The sequence below is a fragment of the Guillardia theta genome (assembly GCF_000315625.1).
Source record: "Guillardia theta CCMP2712 unplaced genomic scaffold GUITHscaffold_106, whole genome shotgun sequence".
In the NCBI taxonomy this organism is placed as follows: domain Eukaryota; class Cryptophyceae; order Pyrenomonadales; family Geminigeraceae; genus Guillardia; species Guillardia theta.
In genome coordinates, this window is record NW_005434568.1 from 239,707 (window position 1) to 254,827 (window position 15,121).

The following is a 15,121-nucleotide window of genomic DNA, read 5'->3' on the forward strand; positions in this document are numbered from 1 at the left end:
TTCATACCGCAATGAAAAGCGAAGTTCTTCAAGAGATCCTGAGGGGGAGACCAGCTGCTGATCATTATAACTACTGCCCCAAACGACTCTAGCAGATTCCCATCTCGCTTGCACGCATCCCTGCTCAGAGAATCTTGCCCGATCCTCTGATCCAACTGAATCTTCTGCAAGACCTGAAGTGCTGATGCATGAGAGAAAGGATTGCCCCCTCCCACACAAGCAACTGTCGTGATTGGATCAAGAACTGCAGAAGTGAACCTCGATGTCAGCTCTGAAAGAAAAGTACCCTTCAGCGCAGGCTTCCCGTCCTTAAGTTCGAGTAGAACGGTTGCCTGCTCACTATTTCGGGGTGGCGGATCATTGCCCCATACATTCAAAAGAGCAAACCCCTGGGAGATGTGCAACTGAGAAAGAGGTTCACGCGCAGCAATCTGAAACATGCAGTAGATAGACTCTTGTCTCAATCTTGGTTTTGCCGTAGCGATCAACTGCCTCAGCCTTTCCGAGACACTTTGTATAAGCATGTGTGGTTTGGCTTCTTCTGACACTTGGCCAAGCTCGCCCAAGAAAAGGGAGCAAATCCATGGGTTTACGTGGTCCAGTAACTCGGGTACCTGTGCCTCTCCGAAAATCCTATTCATGACCTCTTCAGAAGCATCTGAGGGCAGGATATATGGAGGCAGCGAGCGATGTGTGAAGCAGTACATTCTTCGAACCTTATCCCGAGTGTATTGAGAGCTTTGGGAGACCTTGCCGAAATTCATGACCATTGTGTTCGTGCCCAACAGGATGCAGTTAATTCTTGAGTTGATCAATATTCTCCTCAACAGAACAATCTTCGCAATCACTGAGAATATGCACGTTTCTTCATGCTGAGGAGGAATCACCTCATCCACGAGTACCCAGCGTCGTCTTTTCCAATTCTGAGCGTCTTTTACAGATACCGGAGCCCAGGTAGTCTCCTCGGCCCACAGGAAGGCGAGGACCCCCAGCACATGCCATTTCCTTCCATCCGTAGCGAAATCAATTTCCAAAACATCCAAAGGAGCAGTCCCCTGAGATCCGGCATGACGCTTTGCCAACAAACAAAGATCGCACTCCATCGCTTTGTTCATCAGTTGCGTGATCTGTTGTACTGGATTGTAAATATCTTGCACTGCCTCTAGCCTCTGCGAAGGATTGAAGAGAAAATAGATGCTTACATCTGCATTCCGGACAAAAAAATCAACGGCGCTAAGTGACTTACCACACCCAGAGCAAGCCTCAATCATGCACAAGTAAGGATCTTGATCAAGTTTGGCCTTCTCAACTATTCGGTCTATCGGGTTCAAGCTGCTGAATTTCTCGCTGGGTCGCACCCGTGAGGATCCCGAATTCCATGCAAAGTCAAGAGAGGCGTGAATGATTTCCTTCAACTGTGTCAAAACCTCATTCAAATCGATGCTTTTGGCGATATTGTTCAAAACTAGCAATCAAATGAGAACAAAGCATTCGGGCTGGCGTAAAGACTCACCTGAAAGAAACTTTTCTTCTCCTCCATCTGATCGATGCGAAATCAGTGCATAAGATGCAATATTGTATTCTCTGGTGCAACGAGCAACATCATTCGGTCCTGCCTTTGCCAGCGACGCTTTCGCAGTTGCAACTGACAATTCGAGCTTTGCCTCCGTGCATCTATAATTAGCCTCCGCCTTCTTCTTCTCGTCTCCTTCGAGCCTGGCCAGTTCAAGCTCTGTATTCCTCACATCCACAAGAGCCTCCGCTTTCTTCGTGTCTCTCCTTCGAGCCTGGCCAGTTCAAGCTCTGCATTCCTCACTTTCACAAGAGCCGTTGCTTCCCCCATCTTATCCCCTTCATTCCTCACTTTCACAAGAGCCGTTGCTTCCCCCATCTTATCCCCTTTGATCCCGGCCAAGTCACACTCTTCCTGCCAGACCTGCTTACGTGCTTCCACCCTCTTCTTTTCGTCTCCTTCGAGCCTGGCAACAGCAAGCTTGGCAGACAAGAGCTTCATATTAGCCTCTGCTGTCCTTCTTATATCCCCGCTCAGCTCAGCCTGATCAAGCTCTGCTTCCCTCACCGCTACCAAATCCCGTGCCGCTTTCTTCTCCGCACCCTTGGTGAGAAGCTCCTGCCTTGCCTGTTCGGCAAGGCCTGATGTTTGTTCCATCGCCATCACCTACAAACCAAGAGAGGATGGTGAGATAGAGAGGATACCTGCGGGCAACTAATGATATTGGGTACACTTTTTCCGAACTCTCATCTTTTGGGTAAATTTTACAACTAATTTTAAGATATGAAAAGAACCGGTCATATTCCACTCTATACTACCCGTGTAAAACCAGCCGTTCCGTTTCACAAACAAGGGACCACCCGTCATCTTGACTAGAAGTGAAAGGGTGAAATAAAAATATTGTATAAAAAAGCTGACAACATACAAATACATATAAACATCCCAATACCTGATACCCAGTAGTAAAACTATACAGCACGAGTGGGTCAAAAACGGGGAGCAGATAGGGGTGGGCAACTTTATCCCACATCCCCTCATTGACCGGGCCCAGACCAACTTTCTGCCCCGACAGCTGCCCCGACAGGCTTCTTTGACTCCTGGATGGTTACTAGTTAGCAACTCCGCCGGCTGCCTGGCGACTCCCGTGGTAACCCCGCATCCTGCCTGACGCCGGAGTAAACTCATGACCGTACCTCCGGGAACTTGAATCCGCTCGGACTGCTGACTGGCGAGTATCCTGCCGTACGGTATCGGCAATCTTGAATATCAAGTTGTATCATGGCGTTGACATTTTGCTTTTTCTGCTTTGGGCTGTATGTTTTTCCGTGAGGGGTATGTTCTGCTTTCTATGTGGATTGGGGGGTGGCGTGTTTGAGGATTTGAAATAGGGTCCAAATTTCAGGTTTATAACTCTGATGTTGTTTTCCAATAAGATATTTTAGACTGTATTGTGGAATGGTTGAGTATAAACAGAGAAGCAGGGCTGCACCCCAGAAGTTACAGGGAGATCATGGGGTAGTCTACTAACTAATTTGTAGAGCCTTCTTATGGTACAATTTTATAAACAAGTTATAAACAACGACCTCTCTACACGCCATGAGCCTCCCCTTGTTCGGGGCACGTCGCACCGCTCTGTACTGCCCGAACCATGGCTCGCAAACAGCGAGCCCGCGGCAGCCTGTGCAGACATCAGATGTTCACCGAACATCCTCATGGGAAATTCCTGAGGTGTAGAGATGATGATCCTTGAGGTGTGCTTCGTACAGTGCGTGAATCTCACGAAAAATCGTTTGGTGAGCGAAGAGCATCAATAATACAAGTGAAAACCACCATCACAGGGATACGTTGCAATCAAAACCGGGTTGTGAACTACCCTAAGCTATCTGCGATGCATGACAGGGAAACTGAGTTGGAGTAGATGGATGGAGATTACACACAAGACGACAGGGAATCATCATCCGACGGTGACTGGATTGTTCAAAAGCCGTACAGTCACCAGTGAGCTCAAGAACACATGTCTTCACGATGATGGCTGATAGGCTCGCAAGAAATACAGTGCATTTTAGCAGTGAGCTGCTCGATTGCTTGAAACCACGATGATCCACAGCACTATCGAATGATAACAAGCAAGTCCAGTGGTTCGTGAAGGATTCTTCATCCGTTCTTCAAGGCGGATGTGTTGGAACGATGAAACATGTTGCAAATCACCAAGGTCTATGCCATTTCATCACATGATGCATCATCTAAATATTACTGGTGTGAACTTGCATCAGATCGTGTGTTTGTCAATGAGCGCTGCCAAGCAGATGATACGTTCACAGCAAACACGAGCACTTTGAAGATGCTGATATTCCAGGCCGTACAGCATTTATGATGTGGCAACATGTCACATGCTTCTTGGTTAACACAGAAATAACTTCGTCAGGCAAAAGATGGAACGTCGTCAGGATTACAAGGAGGTCGGTTGTGCTTTTACCCAGATTGAAACGCTTGTAATAAAGATATGATCACCTGAATGTGGAATTCTGTTTATTGATTCACAGTGTTTGCGGTTCGTTTACAATCATCGAGTGCTTGCTCTGTTGAACAAGGCACCCCTCTGTAGAGCCAAATGCGACAACAACTCTACTGTTGCATGGTAGCATTGCGAACTGTCCAAACAAGGCAGGATTGATTCGAAGAACATCTCATTTATTGATATCAGATTCATCTGCACATTGTTTCATTTCTAACTAGGTTTCTGCAGCGTTATGGAAATGTCATGACAGAGGAAGAAGTTGCAGTGCAGAAACATCATCCAACGTCATGAAACATGGAAATGCGATTGTCAATGCACTTGATCATGGATATAGTGATTCATAATCAACAACGATTATTTAAAGTCATCTATCCTGGCAGGTAAAGAAATCCTTTGTGCAAACGTCTCTTCATGCATCATTGAACGGTTGAGCATGTAAAGCTTTCTCAATAGAAAAGTGAGGTGCATGAATCCTGACCGTAAGACTAGAAGAATTCAAAGTGAGTGATGACATGAGAAAACATATCTAGACAGCAAAGTCGCTTAAGGTACAAATTTTGATACAAATTTCTCACAAATCATGCATTTGAGCTCAACGTGCAACCTACGGCAATTTGAAAGAAGGGTCAATCAGAGTTGATTCTGTTCAATGGTGAATCTATCATTAGTTGCTTAGCTGTTCATAACGATTTCATCTTGTCTTCGAAGAATATTTGCAAGCACACTCGCGGTTTGTTTGAACCTAGGGTGCATATTCCAGTACACGATGGATGATTAAAACCTTGGCCCAACCTGCAGAGTTGAGTAAGAAGCTCGATCATCTCTTACAGGTATGATATGAGATCTCCATCTCATTCCTATCTCAGTTGGGTTGGATTCGAAGTCTCTCAATATCAAGGTTCATCCTCGCGAGTCAGGAAGGCACCATTTCATCGCCTCTTGCTCGTCCAGGGAGAGGGGGCTTGGGGAATGAGAAAAGGGGGCTACCCCCCACCCCCTATCCCAGAGTTTCAATCTGGTTCAAAGGTGGGTAGTTGAGGGTGCTCCATACCCACCCCACCCCCCAACGAAAGTCAAACGGAGGGGTTCTCGGAAGTCGAAGTTCCGACCAGTTTGGCCCTCGTTTTGTACCATATAAACGCTGCAATATTAAGTTGGTACCACAGATACTTCTAAAATATTGGAATCAATTAGAGACTCCTAGCTAGAGTCTGTGCACAGATAAATGACTAGTAGAACAGCTCAACAGCCGCTGAGCTGACTGATAAGCCAAAGACCAAGACTCCTGACTCTGTGAGGCTCACAGATGATGTGCGCACGAAGACACCAATGACTTTCACAGCCAACCAAACACCTCAGATAACTCAAATCAACTTCCCAACAATCTCCAGCACTTTATTCCCAACACTCGTAGCAGCAAGACCAACCAAACAGCTTCCTTTCACACACCACCGCCTTACTTCCACCACTGTACGAGTGCTGCCTCTTCGACAGCCGGCGCCTCTTGATTCCTCCGGCGCCGCCTCAGCTTCCCCAGGCTCCAACCAACCGGATTTTCTAAGTCACAGACTAAGCTCCAGCCCACTAGCTTGGACCTGCAGGCTTCACTTGGTTCACAACCTGATTAGACGCATCCCTTGAACTTATCGCGTCTGAAAGAACTTCTGAGAGGTTTGTCAGAACCTGAGTTCTTACACCCTCCCTTTGGGAACTTAGCAAGTCAGAAGTCTGCAACCTTCTCAGCTTGTCAAAATCATCTGCTTGACAGCTAAGCAGCTGTCCCCTGCGATGTCCTCCTTTCCAACGCTCGCTCAAGCTTTACAAGCTGACTTCCATGCTGCTCTCCTCCCCAAGGTCTTCTTGCTGCTACCACTCCACCAACCGTTCTGCACAGGCTCATCCCCCATCTTGCATGCCTCCTGCGCTGTCCGCATGCGGAGGCTCCTGTGCTCCACCTCATCTTCCATCATAAACTCTTCCCAGCTGCCTGCAGTGTCAGCTCAAGACTAAGTCCTGAACACATCTGCATCTTTCAAGTCAGACAGCTCCTCCTCAGGCTCCTCTTCAACCTGATCCTCATGATGGGATTGGTCATCATGTGACCTCTCTGAAGCTTGCACATTGAGCAATTGAATGAAGACATCTCCACCCATTGATGCCAAGAATTTTGGATTCCAATCAAGCTCCAGAGATCAGGTTCAGAATTCTTGCAATGCATTGATTGATCTCTGATTGTTTTGAACACAATTTTCTCGTTTCTAATCTAGGTGCCCTTTCTATCCTATCTACCCCGGGGATCATTGTTTTGCCAAGGCACGATCATTTTGACGTCAGCGCTTTCATTTCAACCACATGACTTATCGATCTCGACTCATCCGTCATTTCTTTCTCAATTTTCATTTTGGCCATTCAATTTCATCGTTCACTACCGTCATGGGTTCCGATAGATCAGGATGAGCGAGTTTCTAAGATACTAACCCAAAACAGATGTCTTGGTTGCAGCTAGCCACAGGCTTGAGAAAGACGTGTCTGTCTTTATCCTCCTTCCAATTCATCCGATTCCTTCACGTTCTCCATGAGAGTCTCCTCTGTGCCATCATCCGAGACACTTAGGGTTTAGGGTTTAAGGTTTAGGAGGCGCCGTTATTTTCGGCAGCATGGCTCCTTGCCAGGTGTAGGGGAAGCCGCCAGGGCGCCAAGGAAGCTGCAAGCGAGAGGTTTGTATACTTCAAATAGCTTTCTAAGTATGGTTCTTCAGTATGATGAAAATGTTCGCAACCTGCTGTATCGGAGATCATGCCAATACACGCAGAGCGGACTTGTGGATGCCTCTGTCCTCGAAGCTGATCTCGTCGAGAGGGTGAAGAGCTTCGCGAAGCGTTATCCGAACAGCAGGACAGCCCAGGCTTGCAAGGCTGTGGAGGGATGCACCCCCGACGCTATCGCAGAAGCCATCCGCTCGACATGTCAGCAGGCACGACGTGAGCTTCTACAAGAAGCAATGACTGGATGGAGTGACGCATCCAGAGAATGGTTTATGCAGCAGATTGAAGAAGCCAAGAAGGAGAAGGTCGAGACATACACCGCCTCAGCAGGCAACGAGGTGACTTCCTTCATCTCCATGACTCTCCTGGGCATCTCCTCGGTGTATGTCAACCATGAAGAGAAGTTGAAGAAGAAATTCGAAGAGATCGGACTGATCGTAGACTCAGTGCAAGAGAGTAAAGCAATCATGTGGAAGGCTCCGTATAGACCCGAGATACTGAGTGCTGAGGAGATCCCGGTGACTGTTTCCTTCCTCCGCAATGCACAAGCGGAGAAGCTCTGGCAGGGAAGAGAGGACTTCGCGATCGATGGTCGCAAGTTCACAGCTGTACATGTGAGCATCGTGCACGATCGATCTTTCAAGATTCGAGCCAAGAGAGGACCCTGGGGCAAAGGGGGCAGCTTGGCAGAGCTGACCCACCTGTTAACCTTGGGCGGCATGACAACGGCTGAGATAGCTGCCGTCTATCGCTATCAGCTGCTGCGCCAGTCCCTTGCAGCGGTCCAACTCCAGCCGCTGGCAGGCATGCTGGTCGCTGGGGCGCCAGGACAGCAAGTCCACAAAGGCTTAGGTCAGAAAGGCTTCGTCGCTGTAGGGGCCAACGTCATCTGGAGACAGAGGGAGGTGGAGTGGATCGTCTCCTCGAGCTGCCCAGAGGCGAATGATACAGCATTTCGAGCTTTCCGAGAGAGCGAAGCGATGGAGGGAGTACACCTGACTCTGTTCAGCGAGGACCCGAAGATCAGAGAGGCGCTCGCAGTCGAGTTGACAGCTGATCGCTTTGTGTCCAGAAATAAGTTGAAGAAGGCATCAAGGATGCAGAAGAAGGCAGGCGGCAAGGACGGCAAGGAGATCAAGATCATCATCAAGTCGACGGCGGCATCTGGTCGCTTCACGAGGAAGGAGATGGAGGGGCTGTGCAACGGCGGCAACACGTCCATCGCAAGAGTCAAGAGAGTGCTGTTGGAGATCGCTAACAGGCTCGAGATCAAAGTTGAAGGCATCGACATGGAGGAGGATTTGAACACCAAGTCCTGGAACGGGTCCAAGCTATGCATCCTCCTCGGCTCCACGGAGGATGCTCGATGCATGATGAAGGAGCTGCCCTTCTATCTCGAAGGCGCAGCCACCAAGCTCGAAGCAGTCGGCTTCGACAAGGAGCCTGAGGCGGCTGATCAGCGGGGCACCAGCGACGCAGCGCAGCGACAGGAGGAAAGCGAGGGAGAGTGGCTGGAGTTTACAGACCTGGAGAGGATCACAATGGAGGCAGCATCTCCGTCAAGCCAAGAGGACATGCAGCTCGTCAGCGAGCTGTCAGCAGTCATCGAAGATGCAGCTTCTTTGAACGAGGCGGGGACGAGCGAGCCGATCAAGCTGGTCCTGGACAAGGCCGTTGGCAACCTCCACGACACGTTCTACTCTCCGGGGAGCCTGGAGTTCATGTCGCTGGGAGAGTGGGCGAAGACGCCAGAGGAGCAGGGAGTGGGACGCAACGCGCTCAAGGAGAAGCTGGGGAAGTGGCTGCAGAGCAAGCGCTGGACTCGCGTGCAAGGAGAGAGCAAGAAGGCAAGGAGGGGCAGCGCGTTCTCGCCACGGGCAACGGCAGCTGCTGAGCTTGAGCAGGAGGCGGAGAGCGACGACATAGAGCGTCGATCTCTTAGCTTCCTGTTCATAGCACTGAGTAAATTCGCACTGAGATGCATGTGCTGGCCTGCTCGCTGAAGGTGGACACGAAGGACCGACTGCGGGTGGAGATGAGGGAAGATGGCGAAGAAGAGGAAGACATGGAGGAAGAGCAAGGCGAGGGCGAGGAAGAAGACGGGGCGAGCCCGTACCGAGCTTGAGCTGAGCTCAAGGTAAGGAGCAAAGGTAGGAGGCGACCGAAGGCCAAGGTGAGGAGAGGCAACTCTCCTGACTGAGGCTGAGGAAGCTGAATGGAGGAGGAGTAGGTGGCGACCGAAGGCCAAGGTGAGGAGAGGCAACTCTCCTGACTGAGGCTGAGGAAGCTGAATGGAGGTAGAGTAGGTGCCTTGAAGCTGTATGGTCTTGCTCATCAGACTTGATATTCCTCTTTCCATAAGCGATCAGCCTCTTGACTTGACTTTCGCAGTAGGGCTGTGCATGGTACTGAAAGGTTCTCCTCAGCGCCCATCAGCACTGATGTGCCTGGCGACTTGGGACCTCCTTCATTTCTGCAGCATCATTTCATAACTTCGATCGAAGGTATGTCTTCATCGTCTGCTTCTTCGTCTCGCGAAGGCTTGACGCTCTAAGCTGCCTTTCATTTCTTCAACTCTGCTGTAGAGTTGCTTCGTGTCATCATATCGCCATCGTGAGATCGTGGCATGCAATGAGGCTTCAATGGGACGTCTCCCTTCCTCGGTCTTCACAACCTTCAAGCTTTCATCTGCCGTGCTCTAGGCTTGCCGCTTCAATCATCGCGGTGCTTGACCAGTGGAATCATGAGGTAATTCCTCTCCTCACTGTTGGCCACGTACAGGCTTTGAGGTTGGATTGAAAACAGCTCTTGTCACTTATGACATTCAGAGCGACTTTGATCAGGACTGATCCCTCCATCATCGAGATTTTCTCGCTGTCATGTCACCCCTCAGCTTCTTTGCCACACTCATCATCATGGTGGGAGAGCTATCTGGTGGCCTCGTCGTCATCTTGTGCGACTCCTGGCTCTGCTCGGGGGATCCCTGTGACTCGTCCATGTCACATGACATAGGGATGATGCGAGGCTCGATGCTGATGTCATCATCAGATGTTCTCAGAGGTTCAGCCTGTCATGAAGTTCAGTATTCAGGTAGATATGATATTCCCTGATTTTGATTGTTCATTTAGTGAACCCTCCCTGACTGTCTCTGGTGTCGAACAGATGACCTCAGGCTGAAGTGGGTCCCCTGTGACTTCGCATCATCCATCTCCCTCCCTGACGAGGTACAGGGAGCTTGGCTAGCTTGACAAGGTCTTGCATGAAGCAGCGGCGGCGTAATGATGGCCAAACACTGTGACTCACCTGCTAACCTTGGGCGGCATGACAACGGCTGAGATAGCTGCCGTCTATCGCTATCAGCTGCTGCGCCAGTCCCTTGCAGCGGTCCAACTTGATAGGATATGTTTACTGACTTCCTGTCTTTCTTAAGTAGGTGTCCTAGGCAGTCTCGTTTCTTAGGAAATTAGATTACTTACTTTTCTTTATCTCTAACGTTGATTTGGAGTAAATTGCCGTTGAATTGTGCATTACTGTCGCGCGCTTGTTCTTTGGTTTCTTGACGGGATCACTTCGTGTGTCAACGCTGGATCGAGAGATACTTGTAGGAAGTTTTCCTAACATTTTGGTACGCGAAGGCCTGGTTTTCCTCTCGGAGTTGTTGTGTTGAAAGAAGTTGTTCAAGAAAACATGGATAGGACGAGCATTCAGTCAGGTAGCGTTGTCTCGGACTTCATGAGTCGAAGCATGTCGCGGTTGGGCAGCTTTGTGAAGGAGACATTGAATGGGTCAGCAGAGCCGCGCTTTCCTACGGTGACAGGCATGTCGCCGCAGTCACATGCGTACGATCCGTCGGAAACTGTCATCCAGCAGGAGGCTGTCGTACGTGACGATAGTGTTGACAGTGGTCGTACAGTGCCTTCATGGTTGGAGAGTAGGGATGAAAACGAAAGAGATGGTCCCGCCCTTCCCTTGAAAGCCAGTTTTCGTGACATCGTGGAGGAAAACGAGCACCTACGCCGGACATGTAGAGAGCTCAGGTCTGTGGAACAGAGCAACATGGATAAGATGCACAATCTCGTAAATGCACTCGCAGAATCCCAGAGAGAAGCTGATCGCAAACTCCAGGATCTTGTGAGGGCACTTGAGGAATCCCAGCGAGAGAACCGTAGGCTTGCCAAGGAGGCAGCGGAGATGCGTGTACTGCTTTGTGAGCGGGTTCGGGAACCCGAGGACAAGCCTTCCAAGCTTAAGCATGCGGAGAATGACGGTGGTCAGATTTGCAAGCTGGATCCGAAGTCATTGTTGCAGTACAATGGTGAGCAGACCATGGAGAGGTCGGTGGTCTCATGGCTCGGATATATCGAAGGCAGGTGTAAATTTCACCGTATAGCACGCCATCGATGGGTAGGAGCGGCCATCTCGGCGTTCGGGCCGGAGGTGCAGCTATGGTGGGCTACACTCCCGATGGCCGAGCAAGATCAGTTCTCAGCTGAGCATGGTGATTGGGAACAGTTTGTGGAGAAACTGTTGTTGAAATGGTTACCGTTCGAGTTTATTGAGAAACTTGAGCGTCATGTGCAGAAGCAGGCTAGGCAAGGGCCCAAGGAGTCCGTCGAGGCGTACACCGCAAGATTCCAGGCGATGGTTACACACCTGCAGGCGTGCTACCTTGTGTCCAAGAGACCTAGTGTTGCGCTAGGTAGCTGGGAACGCGTCTTTGTCGATGGGATTCAAATGGACTATGCGCGTGCCATGCTACGGAAGGAATTGAGCATGCTGATGGAACGCGATGGTAAGACGTTTGGGATTACTTATCATGCGGAGCCGTCGGAGATGGGCAAGTATTTGCCGCAGTTGTATCGCGAAGCTCTTAATCTGCGTCAGAGACACCCACAAGACGGTCAGACGAGTCTTCATTTCACCCAAGCACAACCTCGTCATGAGGGCAAGCGGTCGGCTCCTACTCAGAGCGAGGACATGCAGGGCAAGGAGAAGAAGTTCGACAAGAAGAAGGTGAAGTGCTACAACTGTCAGAAGTTCGGTCACTTCAGAGACAAGTGCCCTCTCTTGTCGAGGTCTGAACAACCGTCAGCTTTAAACCAGTGACGTCGGTTGCCGCGGAGGGCGCAATCGACGGGGGCACGGGTTTGCAGACTTCGAATGTTGTCTTCGACCCGGGCACACCTCCGCCAGAAGATCCTAGGGATGTTCGTCAATGTCGTATCACCGTTGACTCTCACAGGATCAAAGCTCTACCTATGGTACCTGTGACCTTTCGGTTCGGGGATCAATCCATAGTTCTTAATGCATTGCTCGATACAGCTGCTGAAGAGTCGTTTATCAGCACGAAGGCAGTGCGCAAATTTGGTCTGTTGGTCACGGATGCAGAAGTTCGCAAACGAGTTATCATGGCCGACGGGACGTGTAGGTTGTCTGATATGGTTTTCCAGACAAAATTGGGCGTAGGCTCCAGTTTCAAGAGTAGTGGGTCGTTCTACATGCTTGACTTGCCGCATGCGGACATGATCCTCTCATGGGAATGGATGCGTGCGAACAAGATCGTGATTGATGCGGGTCACCCCAGAGTCTTTGCCAAGTGGCGCAAGAAGATGGTCGAGCTTCCGTTACTTGTTTGCCCGACAAACAAGCAATTCGGGGCTGCGGACGCCTCGCTGTGTCAGGTACTTTCTTACACTGAGGCAGTGAGAGACCTCAAGCAGAACGATTCGGAATGGTACGTGGTACATTTGTGCAACCTGTTGGAGATGGCTCAGCCGACAGATGGTGCCACGAGTCTCGAGCAGAAGGCTGCCGAGACGATCATGGAAGATTATTCGGATGTCATTCGTGACGACATTCCCAGTGACGTTGTTCTTGACCGGTCCTTCAAGGCGACGATTCGACTCAAGGATAACGTTGAGGCGGTGCAAAAGAAACCTTACCCTGTGCCACTCGCGTTGGAGGAGGAGTTGAAAGCGAATCTTGCCTTCTTGTTGGAGCGTGGGATCATTGAACCTTCGACGTCTGAGTTTACGTCTCCCGTAATCTTCACAAAAAAGTCTGATGGTACATTGCGTTTTTGCACTGATATGAGGTTCGTTAACAGCTTGATCCGGAATGATAACTTTCCATTGCCGTTGGTGATGGAGCTGATAGAACGAGTGGGTCGAAAGATCATGGAAGAGAGGGCGCGTTATGCTTCAGAACCTGGGGCACGGTTGTGGATCAGCTCACTCGACCTGGCGAAAAGTTTTTGGCAACTTGAGTTGGACGCCGCGTCGAGGAAGTACACCTGTTTCATCACGAAGTTTGGGAAATATCAGTATCGGAGGATTCCTTTCGGCTTGGTAGATTCGGCAAATCAATTTCAGAAATTTCTCGAGAGTGTTCTTCAAGGTCTCGAGAATTGCCTGAGCTATATCGACGATGTTTGCTTGATCAGTTATGGGAGCTTGGAGAGACATGAGCGTTTGCTTCGACAGGCTCTGGATCGCTTTCGTAAAGAGCAGTTGTTTGTCAAGAAGTCGAAATGTAAGCTGTTTCACTCTGAAATTGATTTCCTCGGTTTCCACATCAGCGAGGCAGGCGTCTCGACACAAGAGAAAAAGGTACAAGCGATTGTGGATCGTACGGCACCTCAGACAGTGAAGGAACTCAAGTCGTTTTTGGGAGTGTTGAACTTTTACAGGAAGTATGTGCCGGATTACGCAGCGTTAGCACTTCCGCTAACGAATCTCCTACGCAAGAATGTGAAGTTTTGTTGGGATGACGCGCAAGAAGCGGCCTTTCAGGAGCTGAAGAAGCGTTTGATATCAGCCCCTGTTTTAAGGTACTTCAACCCAGCGTTAGCTACTTGCGTGTTGGTCGATGCGAGCGACTACGCCATCGGTGCTGTCTTAACACAACAGCATGGCGAAGATCTGTTGCCTGTCGCCTTCTTTAGCAAGCGTCTCAACAGTGTAGGGTAGGGTTTAGGGTTTAGGGTTTAGGAGCGCCGGTTATTTCAGGCACCATGGCTGCACGCGTGGTGTAGGGGAAGCCGCCAGGGCGCCAAGGAAGCTGCAAGCGAGAGGTTTGTATACTTCAAATAGCTTTCTAAGTATGGTTCTTCAGTATGATGAAAATGTTCGCAACCTGCTGTATCGGAGATCATGCCAATACACGCAGAGCGGACTTGTGGATGCCTCTGTCCTCGAAGCTGATCTCGTCGAGAGGGTGAAGAGCTTCGCGAAGCGTTATCCGAACAGCAGGACAGCCCAGGCTTGCAAGGCTGTGGAGGGATGCACCCCCGACGCTATCGCAGAAGCCATCCGCTCGACATGTCAGCAGGCACGACGTGAGCTTCTGCAAGAAGCGATGACTGGATGGAGTGACGCATCCAGAGAGTGGTTTATGCAGCAGATTGAAGAAGCCAAGAAGGAGAAGGTCGAGACATACACCGCCTCAGCAGGCAACGAGGTGACTTCCTTCATCTCCATGACTCTCCTGGGCATCTCCTCGGTGTATGTCAACCATGAAGAAAAGCTGAAGAAGAAATTTGAAGAGATCGGACTGATCGTAGACTCAGTGCAAGAGAGTAAAGCAATCATGTGGAAGGCTCCGTATAGACCCGAGATAGCGAGTGCTGAGGAGATCCCGGTGACTGTTTCCTTCCTCCGCAATGCACAAGCGGAGAAGCTCTGGCAGGGAAGAGAGGACTTCGCGATCGATGGTCGCAAGTTCACAGCTGTACATGTGAGCATCGTGCACGATCGATCTTTCAAGATTCGAGCCAAGAGAGGACCCTGGGGCAAAGGGGGCAGCTTGGCAGAGCTGACTCACCTGCTAACCTTGGGCGGCATGACAACGGCTGAGATAGCTGCCGTCTATCGCTATCAGCTGCTGCGCCAGTCCCTTGCAGCGGTCCAACTCCAGCCGCTGGCAGGCATGCTGGTCGCTGGGGCGCCAGGACAGCAAGTCCACAAAGGCTTAGGTCAGAAAGGCTTCATCGCTGTAGGGGCCAACGTCATCTGGAGACAGAGGGAGGTGGAGTGGATCGTCTCCTCGAGCTGCCCAGAGGCGAATGATACAGCATTTCGAGCTTTCCGAGAGAGCGAAGCGATGGAGGGAGTACACCTGACTCTGTTCAGCGAGGACCCGAAGATCAGAGAGGCGCTCGCAGTCGAGTTGACAGCTGATCGCTTTGTGTCCAGAAATAAGTTGAAGAAGGCATCAAGGATGCAGAAGAAGGCAGGCGGCAAGGACGGCAAGGAGATCAAGATCATCATCAAGTCGACGGCGGCATCTGGTCGCTTCACGAGGAAGGAGATGGAGGGGCTGTGCAAC

The 15,121-nt window shown here is 50.3% G+C and overlaps 2 protein-coding genes across 2 annotated transcripts; one reads left to right on the forward strand and one right to left on the reverse strand.

Moving 5' to 3' along the window:
* Positions 1 to 1,741: 1,741 nt before the first annotated feature.
* GUITHDRAFT_145617 (hypothetical protein) lies at positions 1,742 to 2,176 on the reverse strand (the record flags this gene model as incomplete). Its single annotated transcript, XM_005823588.1, has 1 exon — positions 1,742 to 2,176. The coding sequence occupies one exon, from the start codon at positions 2,174 to 2,176 to the stop codon at positions 1,742 to 1,744; it is 435 nt and encodes a 144-aa protein (XP_005823645.1).
* Positions 2,177 to 5,407: 3,231 nt separating this feature from the next.
* On the forward strand, positions 5,408 to 6,133 carry GUITHDRAFT_155188 (hypothetical protein; the record flags this gene model as incomplete). The annotated part of the gene is made up of 2 exons (XM_005823589.1): positions 5,408 to 5,885; positions 5,926 to 6,133. Exons 1-2 carry the CDS (start codon positions 5,866 to 5,868, stop codon positions 6,131 to 6,133), a joined length of 228 nt encoding a protein of 75 aa, XP_005823646.1. The 5' UTR covers positions 5,408 to 5,865.
* Between the last annotated feature and the right edge of the window lie 8,988 nt (positions 6,134 to 15,121).